A 15514-nucleotide genomic window follows, 5' to 3' on the forward strand; every position below is an offset into this window, starting at 1 on the left:
TTTTTTCTTTTGCACATTGTAAACAATTTTTAGAACTTCTGTAAAGTGCACATTATTAAATATCAGTGCCACACATTATCCCTTCCCAAACATGAACATCATATCATGTACCCTTTGGGTATATCCTTCCAGGCTTCCTTGTGCCTTTTTTTTTTTTTTTTTTTTTTTTTGGCACTTGGGCTTAGTTGCTCCGTGGCATGTGGGATATTCCTGGAGCAGGGATCGAACCCATGTCCTCTGCATTGGCAGGCAGATTCTTAGCCACTGCACCACCTAGGAAGCCCTCCTTGTGCCTTTTTAAATTGCTTATTGCTGTTTGCTTTTTCCAAAATTGAAATCATACTTATAAAATTTTTGTGGCCTGCAAGAGGTTGCATAAGGAAGCAGAAGTTATTGTAATATAAAAATATTCACTGATGAAGTAACCACTGAACATTGCTGATTTCTCTCCTAAAACTTGAATTTATTCACCTATCCAGCTGCTGTCTCTGACTCTATGCTGGGGTCTATTTAATGCAGATGGATTGGGAAGTCAGTGAAGGATACTGGAGATCTGTGTGGTCACTGGCAAATTTGTCTAGGTTGGACCAGTTGAAAAACTAATAAAAAAATCTAGGGATGACAACAGGATGGGCATTTCAGTGAAGAATGACTGAACATGACATATTAAGATAAGCTTTTGGGAACATCCATGTAGCTCCCATGTACGGTTGCCATGATGATGGTGCCATGTAAGTTACACAGTGAAAGAAATGATATGCTATTGTATATCATTTTGATAGAAAAATTACATCCCCCCCAAAAAAAACCTCCCACTATTTTTACTCATTCTTTGATGTAGCTAATAATTAGTTGATAGGTATAAAGGTTGCCTCAATGTTCTTAAACTGCCAAAGTAATTTTTTTAAATCCTAATGGGGTACTTCTTCAGGATATATTTTCAATCGAATCTTTGTTTCCTATTATGAATATAAACGAATACTTATTATGAATATGAATACTTAATAGCCTTCTACTAAGTACCATTTATTGATAACAAGGATCACCTGTATTTAATTTTTTCTAAATTCTCTAAACTGTTTTATATCTGCTATAATAAATAGTAACCAGATAACCACATTTTCCTACTGAATAATCATATGCTAGAAAAGCTAGTTTTATCCTAAATTAAGTACATACTTTTAAAAACCTATAAACACGTTATAATAATAAATTTCTTTAACTTTTTTCAGGTCTAAATATAAGTAAGTCCGATATAGAAGGTACCACTTCTGTCTCTTGTGTAATTAAGACAAAATTTCTCACATTCTTCTAACTCTGTTTAATATGTTGATGACTAGTGACCATTAGACTGGTGTATGCAAATACCTTAGCTAATCTGCTAAATGGGCTTTTAATTATCCTAGTTGTCATATAAATAAGTTAGCCTCTGGGGTATTTGCTGTGTTCCCGTTCTCTGAGATCCTTCTCACTTTCTACTGTACACGTAAGTCACCTGAGAATCTTGTTAAAATGCAGATTCTGATTCGGTATACATGCAGCTTGGAGGCAGGCAAAATTCTGAATTTGAAACCAGCTTCCAGGGCAGTGCCAGTGCTGCTGGCTTTTGGACCACATTTTGAATAGCAAAACTTTTAATAACAACTTTGGGAACAGAAGCCAGGCAGACCTGTTGAAGCCATTTCTTGTTATGATAACTTTATGATTCATGCCTAGTTTATCAGTAGTATGTATTTTTCCTGTGGAGATATATATGTTTACTTGTAACTTGTATTACATGAGTTTTACTGTAGTTTTTGTGTTGGCATGTCATCTATACTGGTGGTATTTATAATGAGTGATAACATACTGATGATGACAATGATGTGGTAACAGACACGTATTGACTACTTACATCTGACACTGTGCTTTACAAAGTTTGGCTAAATTGTCTCAACAAAACCATGCAGTAGACATTGTTGTTATCCCCATTTACTAATGAGGAGGCTTAGTAACAGGTTTAGTGACTTGCACAGAGTCACAACCAGAAGGTGTCAGAATCGGGATGTCAGCTCAGGTAGTCTGACTCTAGAGCTTGTACTTTTAATCTCTTTACTAGTCTGACAACAGCTAGAAAGTATAAACTTAATATAACAGGTATCTGAATTTTCTAGCTTCTATTGCCATTCATATATAATATATTTGAATTTTCTAGCTTTTTTCCTAAAAGACCTTTGAAGAGCATTTTCCTCCCTTATGTTTTCCTTTCTTTATGGCTTTAGCATAGATACTGATGATCTGTGATTTGTTACCAGTTTTTTTAGTCTTCATTTCTGTATATTTGTGTTTAGAAAGAAAGATCTCAACTTTTGTATGCTTTTGATATACAAATTTATGAAGAATGAAAAGTACATAGTACCCTGCCCTGAATGAAAGATAAAAGTGCTTTTAGTAATGTTGAGACTATGTGTTCTGCCAAAGAGTAGCCCAGGAAAATGTCAGGTTCTATAGGATCATCACAGAAGAATGGTTGATTCTTTTGTGTGTTCTTAAAAATTAGGAATTTTTTTCTTTGTTCAATTGGTAATTATATTCTAGTGTTTAGTGTGGAGACATATCTTCTATGTTCTCCTGCATAAATCACCACATGGTCTTAAGCCAAGAGAAATTGAGAACTCTGCCTTTAGCTTCTCAGCCTGTTAGATGTTAACAATTGTACAATGCTTGAGCCCCTTTATCCTGTGTAAAGTAAATACGTACACAGGTGTTTGTAAAAATGTATGAAAATGAGTGAAAGCTGTTTAGGATTAGAAAAATATGTTATTGTAGCTGCAATTTAATTTGGAAGTCAGTAAACACAGAACAGGTCATGGTAAATAAGAATGTAACTAGCTTATTACTCATGTCAAAGTAATAGAAGGCGGTTTACTTTCATTATCTCTGCTTCTTTTACAGTCCATCAATATTATGGAACTGACTTTACAAAAGTATGGAAGTTATGAAAAATTTGAACAGGCCACCGGTGGTAGCCTGCTGTCTAAAACGCGAATCTGGAGTCATGTTAGGAAGTACATGAGGAAAGAAGGCTGCATGGGTGAGGTATGACTCATGAGTGAACACGACGAGTTGACTGAGCATTTTACCTCTTAGTCAGTGCCATGTGTTTTTTTTTATCTGCAGGTTTTGTTTCCCCAGCACTATTTTACTCATTAAATAAGTCATCCAGATTTCTCACTAAATATAAGTTTAAGTTTTTGTTGCACTGAATTGTTATGTTCAGTTTTTTCTCTTTCCTTTTTTCTTACTACCATTTTTATGTACCTTGTGGGATTATGTGAATTGGTTTATGAAAATTATTAATGAAGAGATCTGCCACAGTTATTAATGTCCAATTTCTAGATTTCAGTCTCAGGATAAGCTTTGGCCCAGCAGTAACCAGGACTCTGGCTCCTGTACCTTCCTCTACATCATTCTAGCCTGGGGACTGTATTTGAGAGCATAGCAGAGGTGCAACTTCAGTTCTTGGTATCTTCCTCCACATGTCTACTTTTCTTTCAATCCAGTAAAGGTTCTTGAGTTCCCAAAGACTCAAAATTGCAAGGGTCTGTATTTTGTCGTCTTGGTTTCTGGGAGATTCAAGATGGTGTAAACAAAATAAAAAGGTGTTTAATTTATGAGTTTATTGTTTTTTGTGAAAACTTTCTCCCCCTGCCTTCTAAGTTTTGTCTTGCTCCTTAGATTGTAGTTCATCTCACTGAGGACCTGCTTTCCCGAGCTTCCATGACAGTAGTAAATGGATGTCCAACACTGACCATCAATGTTTCCACTGCACGGGAGCATTGGCTAGAAGGAATGCTGAGGCATGAAATAGGTAGGGAGCAACCCTTTTCCATTTATTCAGTTATAATAGCAGAAATTACTTGAAGGACATGTTCTTCTGTAATGGGTTTTTTTCATAGTAATATTTAGCAAAAAGTAATGAAATTGTTAGGTGTCACTTGAACTAAAGTTAAGATAGTAATGTCTCATTTCAAATTAGATTTTTTAGGGTACTGTGTAGCTGTATTAAGCTTGGAGAGTCATTTAACTTCTCTGGATTTCGGTTCCCCCAGCTTCAACTGAGGGAATCGAACTAAGTAATCTCTGAGATTCTTTTCAAATATTAAGTCTATAATTCTTCTCTTAAAAAGAAAATAAAGTGCCGTAAAAGTTACACTTTTTCTAAAGAGACATATAATCCTTCTGAAGGCAGTGTACTCCTTCAAACCAAAGAGCATTGGGGCCAGGTCATTTTCTGCTTCGTTTTGATTTGTAGGTACACATCAATTTAGTTTCAGAACTGTTGGTAGAATCTTTTTTTTGGAGAAGAATTAAAATAAGAATGGCATTTCTTGCTTTTCATGTGCCTTTTCTTCTCCATAGGCACACATTATTTTCGAGGTATTAACAACCTTCAGCAGCCATGGAACAGTTGGACTGGCCGTAAAAAACATGAGCTAAAGCCAAACAATCCCACAGAGGAAGGACTGGCAAGTATTCACAGTGTCCTGTTTAGAAAAGACCCCTTTTTATGGAGGGCTGCCCTCCTATACTACACTGTTTATCGAGCCAGCCATATGTCTTTTTGTGAACTATTCAGAGATATTGGAAAGTTTGTCAAGGACCCCAATACAAGATGGGATTATTGTGTACGAGCCAAGAGGGGATGGACTGATACCTCTCAACCAGGTGGGTGTCCCCTGACTGTAGATTTTCTGATTTATTGGGCAATTGTCTATTGATTTTGGTTATATCCCTTCCCATCAGAGAATCCACTCACCTATGAAAGATTAAACCTTTTGTTACTTGAGGTCAGTGCTAGTTTTCCCAAATCACATTTTGTTAGCTTTATTTTTCCCATCTCATTTTGAAAAATTTCAAACCTACAGAAACAGGGAAATAATGAACACTTATTTACCCTTCCTCTGATTCACGAATTGTTAATATTTTGCCATTGTTGCTTTCTCTCTCCCTCTCTGACTTTAAAAACAACTTTATTGAGATATATAATTTGCACAACATATAATTCACTCATTTAAAATGTACAATTCACTGGTTTTTATAATATTCATGGAGGTGTGCAGCCAACACCACTATCTAATTCCAGAACGTTTCATCACCCAAAAAGAAACTTGTACCTATTAGCAGTCATTACCTATTCTCTCTCCCCATTGCTCCCAGCGATAAATAACCATTAGTCTACTATTACTACTTTTGCCTGTTTTGGACATTTCATGTAAATGAAATCATATAATATGTGAGCCTTTGTCGCTGGCTTCTTTTACTTAGCATAATGTTTTTAAAGTTCGTTCATACTGTAGCATGTATCAGTATATCAGTCCTTTTTATTGCTGCATAATATTCCACTGGGTGGATGTGACGCCTTTTATTTATCCTTTCACCAGTTAATCGGCATTTGGGTTTTTTCCACTTTTTGGCTATTATTAATAATGCTATTATGACCATTTGTGCACAAGTTTATGCTGGTAATTCTCTTGAGTATATACTTAGTAGAATTTTGGGGTTAAATGGCAACTCTCTGCTCAGCCTTTTGAGAAACTGCCACTGTTTCCAAAATGACTGCACCATTTTACATTCCCACCACAGTGTATGAGGATTTCTATTTCTCTGAATCCTCACCAACACCTGCGATTTTTAAAATTTATATTATAACCATCCTAGTGGTTGTGAAGTGGTTAACTCGTGGTTTAGAGTTGCATTTTCCTGGTGACTTATGATGTTGAGCATCTTTTCATGTGATTATTGGCTATTTGTGTATTTTCTTTGGAGAACTGTCTGTTTAGATCATTTACCCATTTTTAATTGGTTTCCTTTTTATTATTGAGGTGTGAGAGTTTTTTTATATTCTAGATACAAATCTCTTGTCAAATAATCATTTACAAATATTTTCTACTATTCTATAGTCTTTTCACTTTCTTGATGCTATTCTGTGACTTTTTAAAAGCAAGTTGTACACTTGACATTTCATTCCTTACAAGCTTGAGCATGCATCTCCTAAGACTAAAAACGCTCTCTTCTACTTAAAACAGTGTTATTATCACACTTAAGAAGGTGAGTGGTAATTCAGCAATATCAACTACTCCATATACTGTATTTAAATTTCCCCAACTGTTCCAAAAATGTCTTTACAGGTGTTAAAAAAAATCTAGGTCCAGTCAGGGTTCATGCATTACTTACGGTGGCAGTGTCTCTTCAGCCTTTTTTAATAGGGAGACATCTTGAACACTGTGTTTTTTGTTCCTCATCATACTGTTCTTTAGTTTTTTTAATTTTTTTTAATATTTATTTTATATTGGAGTATAGTTGATTAACAGTGTTTTGTTAGTTTTTGGTGTATGGTGGAGTGGTTCAGTTATACATATACATGTATCTATTCTTTTTCATGTTCTTTACCCATTTAGTTATTACAGAATTTCACCACAGTTCCCTTTGCTATACAGTAGGTCCTTGTTGGTTATCTATTTTAAATATAGTAGTGTGTATATGTCAGTCCCAAACTGCCAGTTTATCCCTGCCCCATACCGTTCCCCTTTAGTAAGCATAAGTTTGTATTCCAAGTCTGTGATTCTGTTTTTGTTTTGTAAATACCTTCATTTGTATCATTTTTTTGATTCTCCATAGAGTGGTATAAGAAGATATTTTTCTCTGTCTGACTTATTTAACTAAGTATGATAATCTCCAGGTCCATCCATGTTGCTACCAATGGCATTATTTTATTCTTTTTAATGGCTGAGTAATATTCCATTGTATGTATCTACCACATCTTCTTTATTCATTCTTCTGTCAGTGGACATTTAGGTTGCTTCCATGTCTTGGTTCTTGTAAACAGCACTGCAATGAACATTGGGGTACATGTATCCTTCCAGACCATGGTTTTCGCCAGATAGCTGCCCTGGAGTGGCATTGGTGGATCATATGGCAGCTCTATTTTTAATTTTTTTAAGGAACTTCCATAATGTTCTCTATAGTGGCTGTACCAATTTATATACCTACAGTGTAGGAGGGTTCCCTTTTCTCAACACCCTCTTCAGCATTTATTGTTTGTAGATTTTTTTTTTTTCAGGTTCTGTTCAGCTCTTTTATTTTTCATATACAGGAAGTCAGTTCTAGATCTCATGTTTGTCCATTTTTGGTGATGGCCATTCTGACTGGTGTGAGGTGATATCTCATTGTAGTTTTGATTTGCATTTATCTCATGACTAGCAGAGTTGAGCATCTCTCCATGTGCCTCGTGGCCATCTGTCCTCTTTGGAGAAATGTCTATTTAGGTCTTCTGCCCATTTTTTGATTAGGTTGTTTGCTTTTTTTGATACTGAGGTACATGAGCTGTTTGTAAATTTTGGAGATTAATCTCTTGTTGATTGCATCATTTGCCAGTATTTTCTCCCATTGTGTGGGTTGTCTTTCCTTTTGTTTATGATTTCCTCTGCTGTGCAAAAGCTTTTGAGTTTCATTAGGTGCCATTTTTAAAAAGATTTTATTTTAAATTGGAGTATAGTTGATTAGCAATGTTGTGTTAGATTCAGGTGTACAGCAAACTGATTCAGTTATACATATACATGTGCCTATTGTTTCTCAAGTTCTTTTCCCATTTATGTTATTAGAGAATATTGAGCAGAAGTCCCTGTGCTATACAGTAGGTCCTTGTTGGTTATGTTTTCATTATTGTAGTGTGTATATGTCAATCCTAAACTCCCAATTTATTCCTGCCCTCCACTTTTCCCCTTTGTTAACCTAAGTATGCTAAGTCTGTGAGTCTGTTTCTGTTTTGTAAGTACGTTCATTTGTATCATTTTTTTAAGATTTTGCATTTAAGTGATATTAGATGATATTTGTCTTTCTCTGACTTACTTCACTTAGAATGATAATATCCAGTTCCATTCACGTTGCTGCCAATGGCATTATTTCATTATTTTTAATGGCTGAGTAATATTCCATTGGACATATGTGCCTCATCTTCTTTACCCACTCTTCTCTCAGTGGACATGTAGGTTGCTTCCATGTCTTGGTTATTGTAAAGAGCGCTGCAATCAACATTGTGGTGCATGTATCCTTTTAAACCATGGTTTGCTTCAGATATATGCCAAGGAGTGGGATTGCTGGATCACATGGTAGCTCTATTTTTAGTTTTTTTGAGGAATCTCCATACTGTTCTCCATAGTGGCTGTACCAGTTTACATTCCCACCAACAAGTAGGAGGGTTCCCTTTTCTCCACACCTGCTCCAGCATTTATAGTTTGTAGACTTTTTGATTATAGCCTTTCCGACTGGTGTGAGGTGTCATTACAGTTTTAATTTCCATTTCTCTAATAATTAGCAATATTGAGCATTCTTCCATGTTCCTTGTGGCATCTGTATGTCTTCTTTGGAGAAATGTCTGTTTAGGTCTTCCTCCCATTTTTCTGATTTTTTTTTTTTTTTCATATTGTGCTCCATGAGCAGTTTATAAATTTTGGAGATTAATCTCTTGTCAGTTGCATCATTTGCCAGAATTTCTTGTCATTCATTGTGTGGTGTCCTTTTATGGTTTCCTCTGCTATGCAAAAGCTGTTTAATTATGTCCCATTTGTTTTTTTATTTTTATTTTAGATTGGAGTATAGTTGATTAACAATGTTGTGTTAGTTTCAGGTGTACAGCAAACTGATTCAGTTATACATATACATGTATCTATTGTTTCTCAAGTTCTTTTCCCATTTAGGTTATTAGAGAATATTAACCAGAGTTCCCTATGTTACACAGTAGGTCCTTCTTGGTTATCTGTTTTCAGTAGAGTAGTGTGTACACGTCAGTTCCAAACTCCCAATTTATTCCTGCCCTCCACCTTTCCCCTTTGTTAACCTAAGTGTGCTTTCTAAGTCTGTGAGTCTGTTTCTGTTTTGTAAGTATGTTCATTTGTATCATTTCTTTTTAGATTTTGCATGTAAGCAATATCAGATGACATTTGTTTTTCTCTGTCTTACTTCACTTAGTACGATAATCTCCAGGTCCATTCATGTTGCTGCCAATGGCATTATTTCATCCTTTTTAATAGCTGAGTAATATTCCATTGGACATACGTACAACATCTATTTATCCATTATTCTTTTGATGGACATTTAGGTTGCTTCCATGTCTTGCTTATTGTAAACAGCACTGCAGTGAACATTGGGGTGCATGGGTGCAAAAACCATGGTTTTTGTCAGATGTGTGCCCAGGAGTGGGATTCCTGAATCATATGGTACTCTGGGAGACAGATTGAAAAAGATATTGCTGAGATTTATTTCAGAGTGTTCTTCCTATGTTTTCCTCTAAGAGTTTTATAACATTAGGTCTTATGTTTAAGTTAATTCATTTTGAGTTTATTTTTGTATATGGTATAAAAGAATGTTCTAATTTCATTCTTTTACCTATAGCTGTCCAGTTTTCTCAACAACATGTATTGAAGAGACTTGTTTCTCCATTCTATAGTCTTGCCTTTTTTATCAGAGGTTAATTGGGCACAGGTGCATGTGTTTATTTTTGGGCTTTCTATCCTGTTCCATTGATTTATATTTTTGTTTTTGTACCTGTACCATAGTGTTTTGATGACTGTAACTTTGTAGTATAGTCTGAAATCAGGAGACTTATTCTTCCAGGCCTGTTTTTCCCCCCTCTTAAGATTGCTTTGGCTATTTGTGGCGGTTTGTGTTTTCATACAAATTAAAAAAAAATTTTTTTTGTTCTAGTTCTGTGAAAAATGTTATTCAAAATTTGATAGGAATTCCTTTGACTGTGTAGATTGCCTTGGGTACATTTTGGCAATATTGATTCTTCCAGTGCAAGAACATGATATATCCTTCCATCTGTTTGTGTCATCTTTGATTTCTTTCATCAGCATCTAATAGTTTTCAGAGTACTGCTGTTTTGCCTCCTTTGGTAGGGTTATTTCTAGGTTATGTTTTTTTTTTTTTTTGATGCAATGGTAAATGGGATTATTTCCTTAATTTCTCTTTCAGATCTTTCATTGTTAGTGTATAGAAATGTAACCAATTTTTTGTTTATTAATTCTTTTATCCTGTAGTCTAACCTAATTCTTTGAACTCCAGTAGTTTTCTTGGAGCAGCTTTAGGATTTTCTGTGTGTAATATCATGTCTTCTGCAAACAGTGACAGTGTTACTACTTCCTTTCCAATATGGATTCCTTTTATTTTTTTTCTTCTCTGATTGCTGTGGATAGGACTTCCAAAACCACATTGTATAAAAGTGGTGAGAGACAATATCACTCACTCAACAAGACAACACCCTTGTCTTGTTCCTGATCTTAGAGGAAATGCTTTCAGCTTTTCAACGTTGAGTGTGATGTCAGCTGTAGGTTTGTAATATATATGGACTTTATTATGTTGAGTTCAGTTCCCTCTATGCCCGCTCTTGGGAGGGTTTTTATTATAAATGGGTGTTGAATTTTGTCAAAAGCTTTTTCTGCATCTTTTCAGATGGTCATATGGTTTTTATTCTTCAGTATGTTGATGTGGTATAATACACTGATTGATTTGCAGATACTGAAAAATTCTTGCATCCCTTGGATAAATCCCAGTTGATCATGTTGTATGATGCTTTTAATGTATTGTTGGATTTGGTTTCCTAGTATTTTGTTGAGGTTTTTTGTGTATGTTCATCAGTGATATTGGCCTGTAATTTTCTTTTTTGTGTGTGGTGTCTGCCTGGTTTTGGTATCAGGGTGATCATGGCCTCATAGAATGAGTTTGGGAATGTTCTTGCCTCTGCAATTTTTTGGAATAGTTTGAGAAGGATAGGTGTTAACTCTTCTCTAAATGTTTGGTAGAATTCAACTGTGAAGCCATCTGGTCCTGGACTTTTGTTTGTTGGGAGTTTTAAAATCACAAGTTTCAATTTCATTACTTGTGATTGGTCTGTTCATATTTTGTATTTCTTCCTGGTTCAGGCTTGGGAGATTGTACCTTTCTAAGAATTTGTCCATTTCTTCCAGGTTGTCCATTTTATTGACATAAAGTTGCTTGCAGTAGTCTCTTATGATCCTTTGTATTTCTGTGGTGTCCATTGTAACTTCTTTTTAGTTTCTAATTTTTTTGATTTGAGCCCTCTCCCCTTTTTTCTTGGTGAGTTTGGTTTTTATCTTTTCAAAAAACCAGCTTTTAGTTTCATTGATCTTTTCTATTTTCTTCATCTGTATTTCTTTTATTTTCTGCTCTAATGTTTATGATTTCTTTCCTTCTACTACCTTTGGACTTTGTTTGTTCTTCTTTCTATACTTGTTTAGGTGTAAGAGTACGTTGTTTGAGATTTTTCTTGTTTCCTGAGGTAAGATTGTATTGCTATAAACTTTCCTCTCAAAACTGCTTTTGCTGCATCCCATAGGTTTTGGATCATTGTGTTTTCATTTACTTTTGTCTCTAGGTATATTTTTATTTCTTCTTTGATTTCTTCAGTGATCCTTTGGTCGTTTAAGAGTATATTGTTTAGCCTCCTGTGTTTATTTTTTAAAGTGCTTTTCTTATAGTTGATTTCTAATCTCATAGTATTGTGGTCAGAAAAGATGCTCGATATGATTTCAATTTTCTTAAGTTTACTGAGGCTTGCTTTGCAGCCCAGCATGTGATCTATCCTAGAAAATGTTGCATGTGCACTTGAGAAGAACATGTATTCTCGTGCTTTTAAATGGAAAGCTCTCTATATATTCATTACATCCATCTGGTCTAATTGTCATTTAAGGACTTATTTTCTTGTTTTCCTATTTTTTTTCCCCTTGGGGTATAGTTGTTTTACAATGTTGTTAGTTTCTACTGTACAGTAAAGTGGAGTTCCCTGTGCTATGCAGCAGGTTCTCATTAGCTATCTATTTTATACATATTAGTGTATATATGTTAATCCCAACCTCCCAATTCATCCCATGCCTCCTTCCCTGCTTTGTGTCCATATGTTTGTTCTCTACATCTGTCTCTGTTTCTGACTTGCAGATCTGTTCATCCGTACCATTTTTCTAGATTCCACAAATATGCATTAATATATGCTGTTTTTCTCTGACTTACTTCACTCTGTATGACAGACTCTAGGTCCATCCATATCTCTACAGATGACCCAATTTAGTTCCTTTTTATGGCTGAGTAATATTCGTATATATGTACCACATCTCCTTTACCCATTCGTCTGTCAGTGGACATTTAGGTTGCTTCCATGACCTGGCTGTTGAAAATAGTGCTGCATTGAACATTGGGGAGCATGTGTCTTTTTGAACTATGGTTTTCTGTGGGTATATGCATGATAGTGGGGTTGCTGGGTAACACGGTAATTCTGTTTTTATTTTTTTAAGGAACCTCTGTACTGTTCTGTTTAGTGGCTGTATCTATTTACATTCCCACCAGCAGTGCAAGAGGGTTCCCTTCTCTCTGCACCCTCTCCAGCAATTATTGTTTGTAGATTTCTTGATGATGGCCATGCTGACCAGTGTGAGGTGATACCTCATTGTAGTTTTGATTTGCATTTCTCTAATAATTAGTGATGTTGAGCATCTTTTCATGTCTCTTGGCCATCTGTATGTCTTCTTTGGAGAAATGTCTTTATGTCTTCCATTTTTTGATTGGGTTGTATTTTTTTTGACATTCAGCTGCAGGAGCTGTTTGTATATAATGGCGATTAATCTTTTGGACATTGATTTGTTTGCAAATATATTCTCCCATTCTGTGGGTTGTCTTTTTGTCTTGTTTATGGTTTCCTTTGCTGTGTAAAAGCTTTTAAGTTTCAGGTCCCATTTGTTTATTTTTGTTTTTATTTCCCACCTACTAGAGTAGATCAAAAAAGATCTTGCTGTGATTTATGTCCAAGAGTGTCCTTCCTATGGAGTTTTCCTCTGAGAGTTTTATAGTGTCCAGTCTTACATCTTTAATCCATTTTGAGTTTATTTTTGTGTATGGTGTTACAGAGTGTTGTAATTTCATTCTTTACATGTAGCTGTCCAGTTTTCCCAGCATCACTTACTGAAGAGACTATCTTTTCACCATTGTATATCCTTGCCTTCTTTGTCATAGATTAGTTGACGATAGGTGCATTGGTTTATCTCTGGGCTTTCTTTCTTTCTTTTTTTTTTTTTTTAAAGATGTGATAATAAGTGTTGGTGAGGATTTCTTTTCTAAAGTATCAAAGAATTTGTACACTTATTTTTATTTATTTATTTATTTTGGATGCATTTGGTCTTTGTTGCTGCACGTAGGCTTTTTCTAGTTGTGGTGAGCAGGGCTACTCTTCATTGTGGTGTGTGGGCTTCTCAATGAGGTTGCTTCTCTTGTTGCAGAGCACAGGCTCTAGGCACATGGGCTTCAGTAGTTGTGGTGTATGGGCTCAGTAGTTGTGACTCACAGGCTCTAGAGTGCAGGCTCAGTGGTTGTGGCACATGGGCTTAGTTGCTTGGTGGCACGTGAGATCTTCCCAGATCAGGGATCGAACCTGTGTCCCTTGCATTGGCAGGCAGGTTCTTAACCACTGTGCCACCAGGGAAGCCCTCTCTGGGCTTTCTATCCTGTTCTATTGAGTTATATTTCTGTTTTTATGCCAGTACCATACTGTTTTGATTACTGTAGCTTTGTAGTATAGTCTGAACCCAGGGAGTCTGATTCCTCCAGGTCCATTTTTTTTCTTCAAGATTGCTTTGGCTGTTTGGGGTCTTTAATGTCTCCATACGCATTTTAAGATTTTTTTGTTCTAGTTCTCTGAAAAATGCCATTGATAATTTGATAGGGATTGCATTGAACCTGTAATTGCTTTGGGTAGGATAGTCATTTTCACAGTATTGATTCTTCCCACACAGGAGCATGGTATATCTCTCCATCTATTTTTGTCTTCTTTGATTTTTTAAAAATTTTTTTGTTTAATTTATTATTTACTGGCTGCATTGGGTCTTTGTTGCAGCGAGGGGGCTATTCTTCATTGTGGTGTGCAGCCTCCTCATTACAGTGGCTTCTCTTGTTGTGGAGCATGGCTCTAGGTGCATGGGCTTCTGTAGTTGAGGCACATGGGTTCAAGAGTTGGCTCACAGGCTCTGGAGAGCAGTCTCAATAGTTGTGGTGCATGGGCTTAGTTGCTCTGCGGCATGTGGGATCTTCCTGGAACAGGGATCGAACCTGTGTCCCCTGCATTGGCAGGTGGATTCTTAATCACTGTGCCACCTAGGAATCCCTTCTTTGATTTCTTTCATCAGTGTCTTATAGTTTTCTGAGTACAGGTCTTTTGCCTTCTTAGGTAAGTTTATTCCTAGGTATTTTATTCTTTTTGTTGCAATGGTGAATGAGATTGTTTCCTTAATTTCTCTTTCTGATCTTTTGTTGTTAATGTGTAGGAATGCAAGAGCTTTCTGTGCATTAATTTCATATCCTGCAACTTTACCAAATTCATTGATTAGCTCTAGTAGTTTTCTACTGGCATCTTTAGGATTTTCTATGTATAGTATCATGTCATCTGCAAACAGTGACAGTTTTACTTCTTCTTTTCCAATTTGTATTCCTTTTAATTATTTTCTTCTCTGGTTGCCATGGCTAGGATTTCCAAAACTATGTTGAATAATAGTGGTGAGAGTGGACATCCTTGTCTTGTTTCTGATCTTAAAGGAAATGCTTTCAGTTTTTTACCATTGAGAATAATGTTTGCTGTGGGTTTGCCTTATATGGCCTTTATTATGTTGAGGTGGGTTCCCTCTGTGCCCACTTTGTGGAGAGTTTTTATCATAAATGGTGTTGAATTTTGTCGAAAGCTTTTTCTGCATCTTTTGAGATGGTCATATGGTTTTTATCCTTCAGTTTCTTAATATGGTATATTACATTGATTTGCACATATTGAAGAATCCTTGCAGCCCTGGAATAAATCCCACTTGATCATGGTGTATGATGTTGGATTCTGTTTGCTAGTGTTTTGTTGAGGATTTTTGCTTCTATATTCATCAGTGATACAGGTCTGTAATTTTCTTTTTTTGTAATATTATTGTCTGGTTTTGGTATAAGTGTGATGGTGGCTTTGTAGAATGAGTTTGAGAGTGTTCCTTTTTTGGAAGAGTTTGAGAAATATGGGTGTTAGCTCTTCTCTAAATATTTGATAGAATTCACCTGTGAAGCCATCTGGTCCTGGACTTCTGTTTGTTGGAAGATTTTTAATCACAGTTTCTAAGAGTTTGTCCATTTCTTCGAGGTTGTCCATTATATTTGCATATAGTTGCTTTTAGTATTGTCTTATGATGGTTTGTATTTCTGCAGAGTCTATTTTAGCTTCTTTTTCATTTGTAATTTTATTGATTTGAGTCTTTCTTTCTCTTGATTAGTCTGGCTAAGGTTTATCAATTTTATCTTCTGAGAGAGCCAGCTTTTAGTTTTATTGATCTTTGCTATTGTTTTCTTTGTTTCTATTTCATTTATTTCTGCTCAGATCTTTATGATTTCTTTCCTGCGACTAACTTTGGGTTTTCTTTGTTCTTTCTCTGTTTACTTTAGGTGTAAG

General features: G+C 35.7%; 1 protein-coding gene across 2 annotated transcripts in view; it reads left to right on the forward strand.

The window, feature by feature from the left end:
* MATCAP2 (microtubule associated tyrosine carboxypeptidase 2) overlaps positions 1 to 15514 on the forward strand; it is a 64988-nt gene that overhangs the window by 27106 nt on the left and 22368 nt on the right. For both annotated transcript variants that reach the window (XM_057733588.1, XM_057733589.1), the window contains exons 3-5: positions 2935 to 3078; positions 3718 to 3850; positions 4402 to 4707. In XM_057733588.1, coding sequence (XP_057589571.1) covers positions 2935 to 3078; positions 3718 to 3850; positions 4402 to 4707 — 583 coding nt within the window. The remainder of the gene's footprint in view (positions 1 to 2934; positions 3079 to 3717; positions 3851 to 4401; positions 4708 to 15514) is intronic.

This window comes from Hippopotamus amphibius, chromosome 4 (genome assembly GCF_030028045.1).
Source record: "Hippopotamus amphibius kiboko isolate mHipAmp2 chromosome 4, mHipAmp2.hap2, whole genome shotgun sequence".
NCBI lineage: Eukaryota > Metazoa > Chordata > Mammalia > Artiodactyla > Hippopotamidae > Hippopotamus > Hippopotamus amphibius.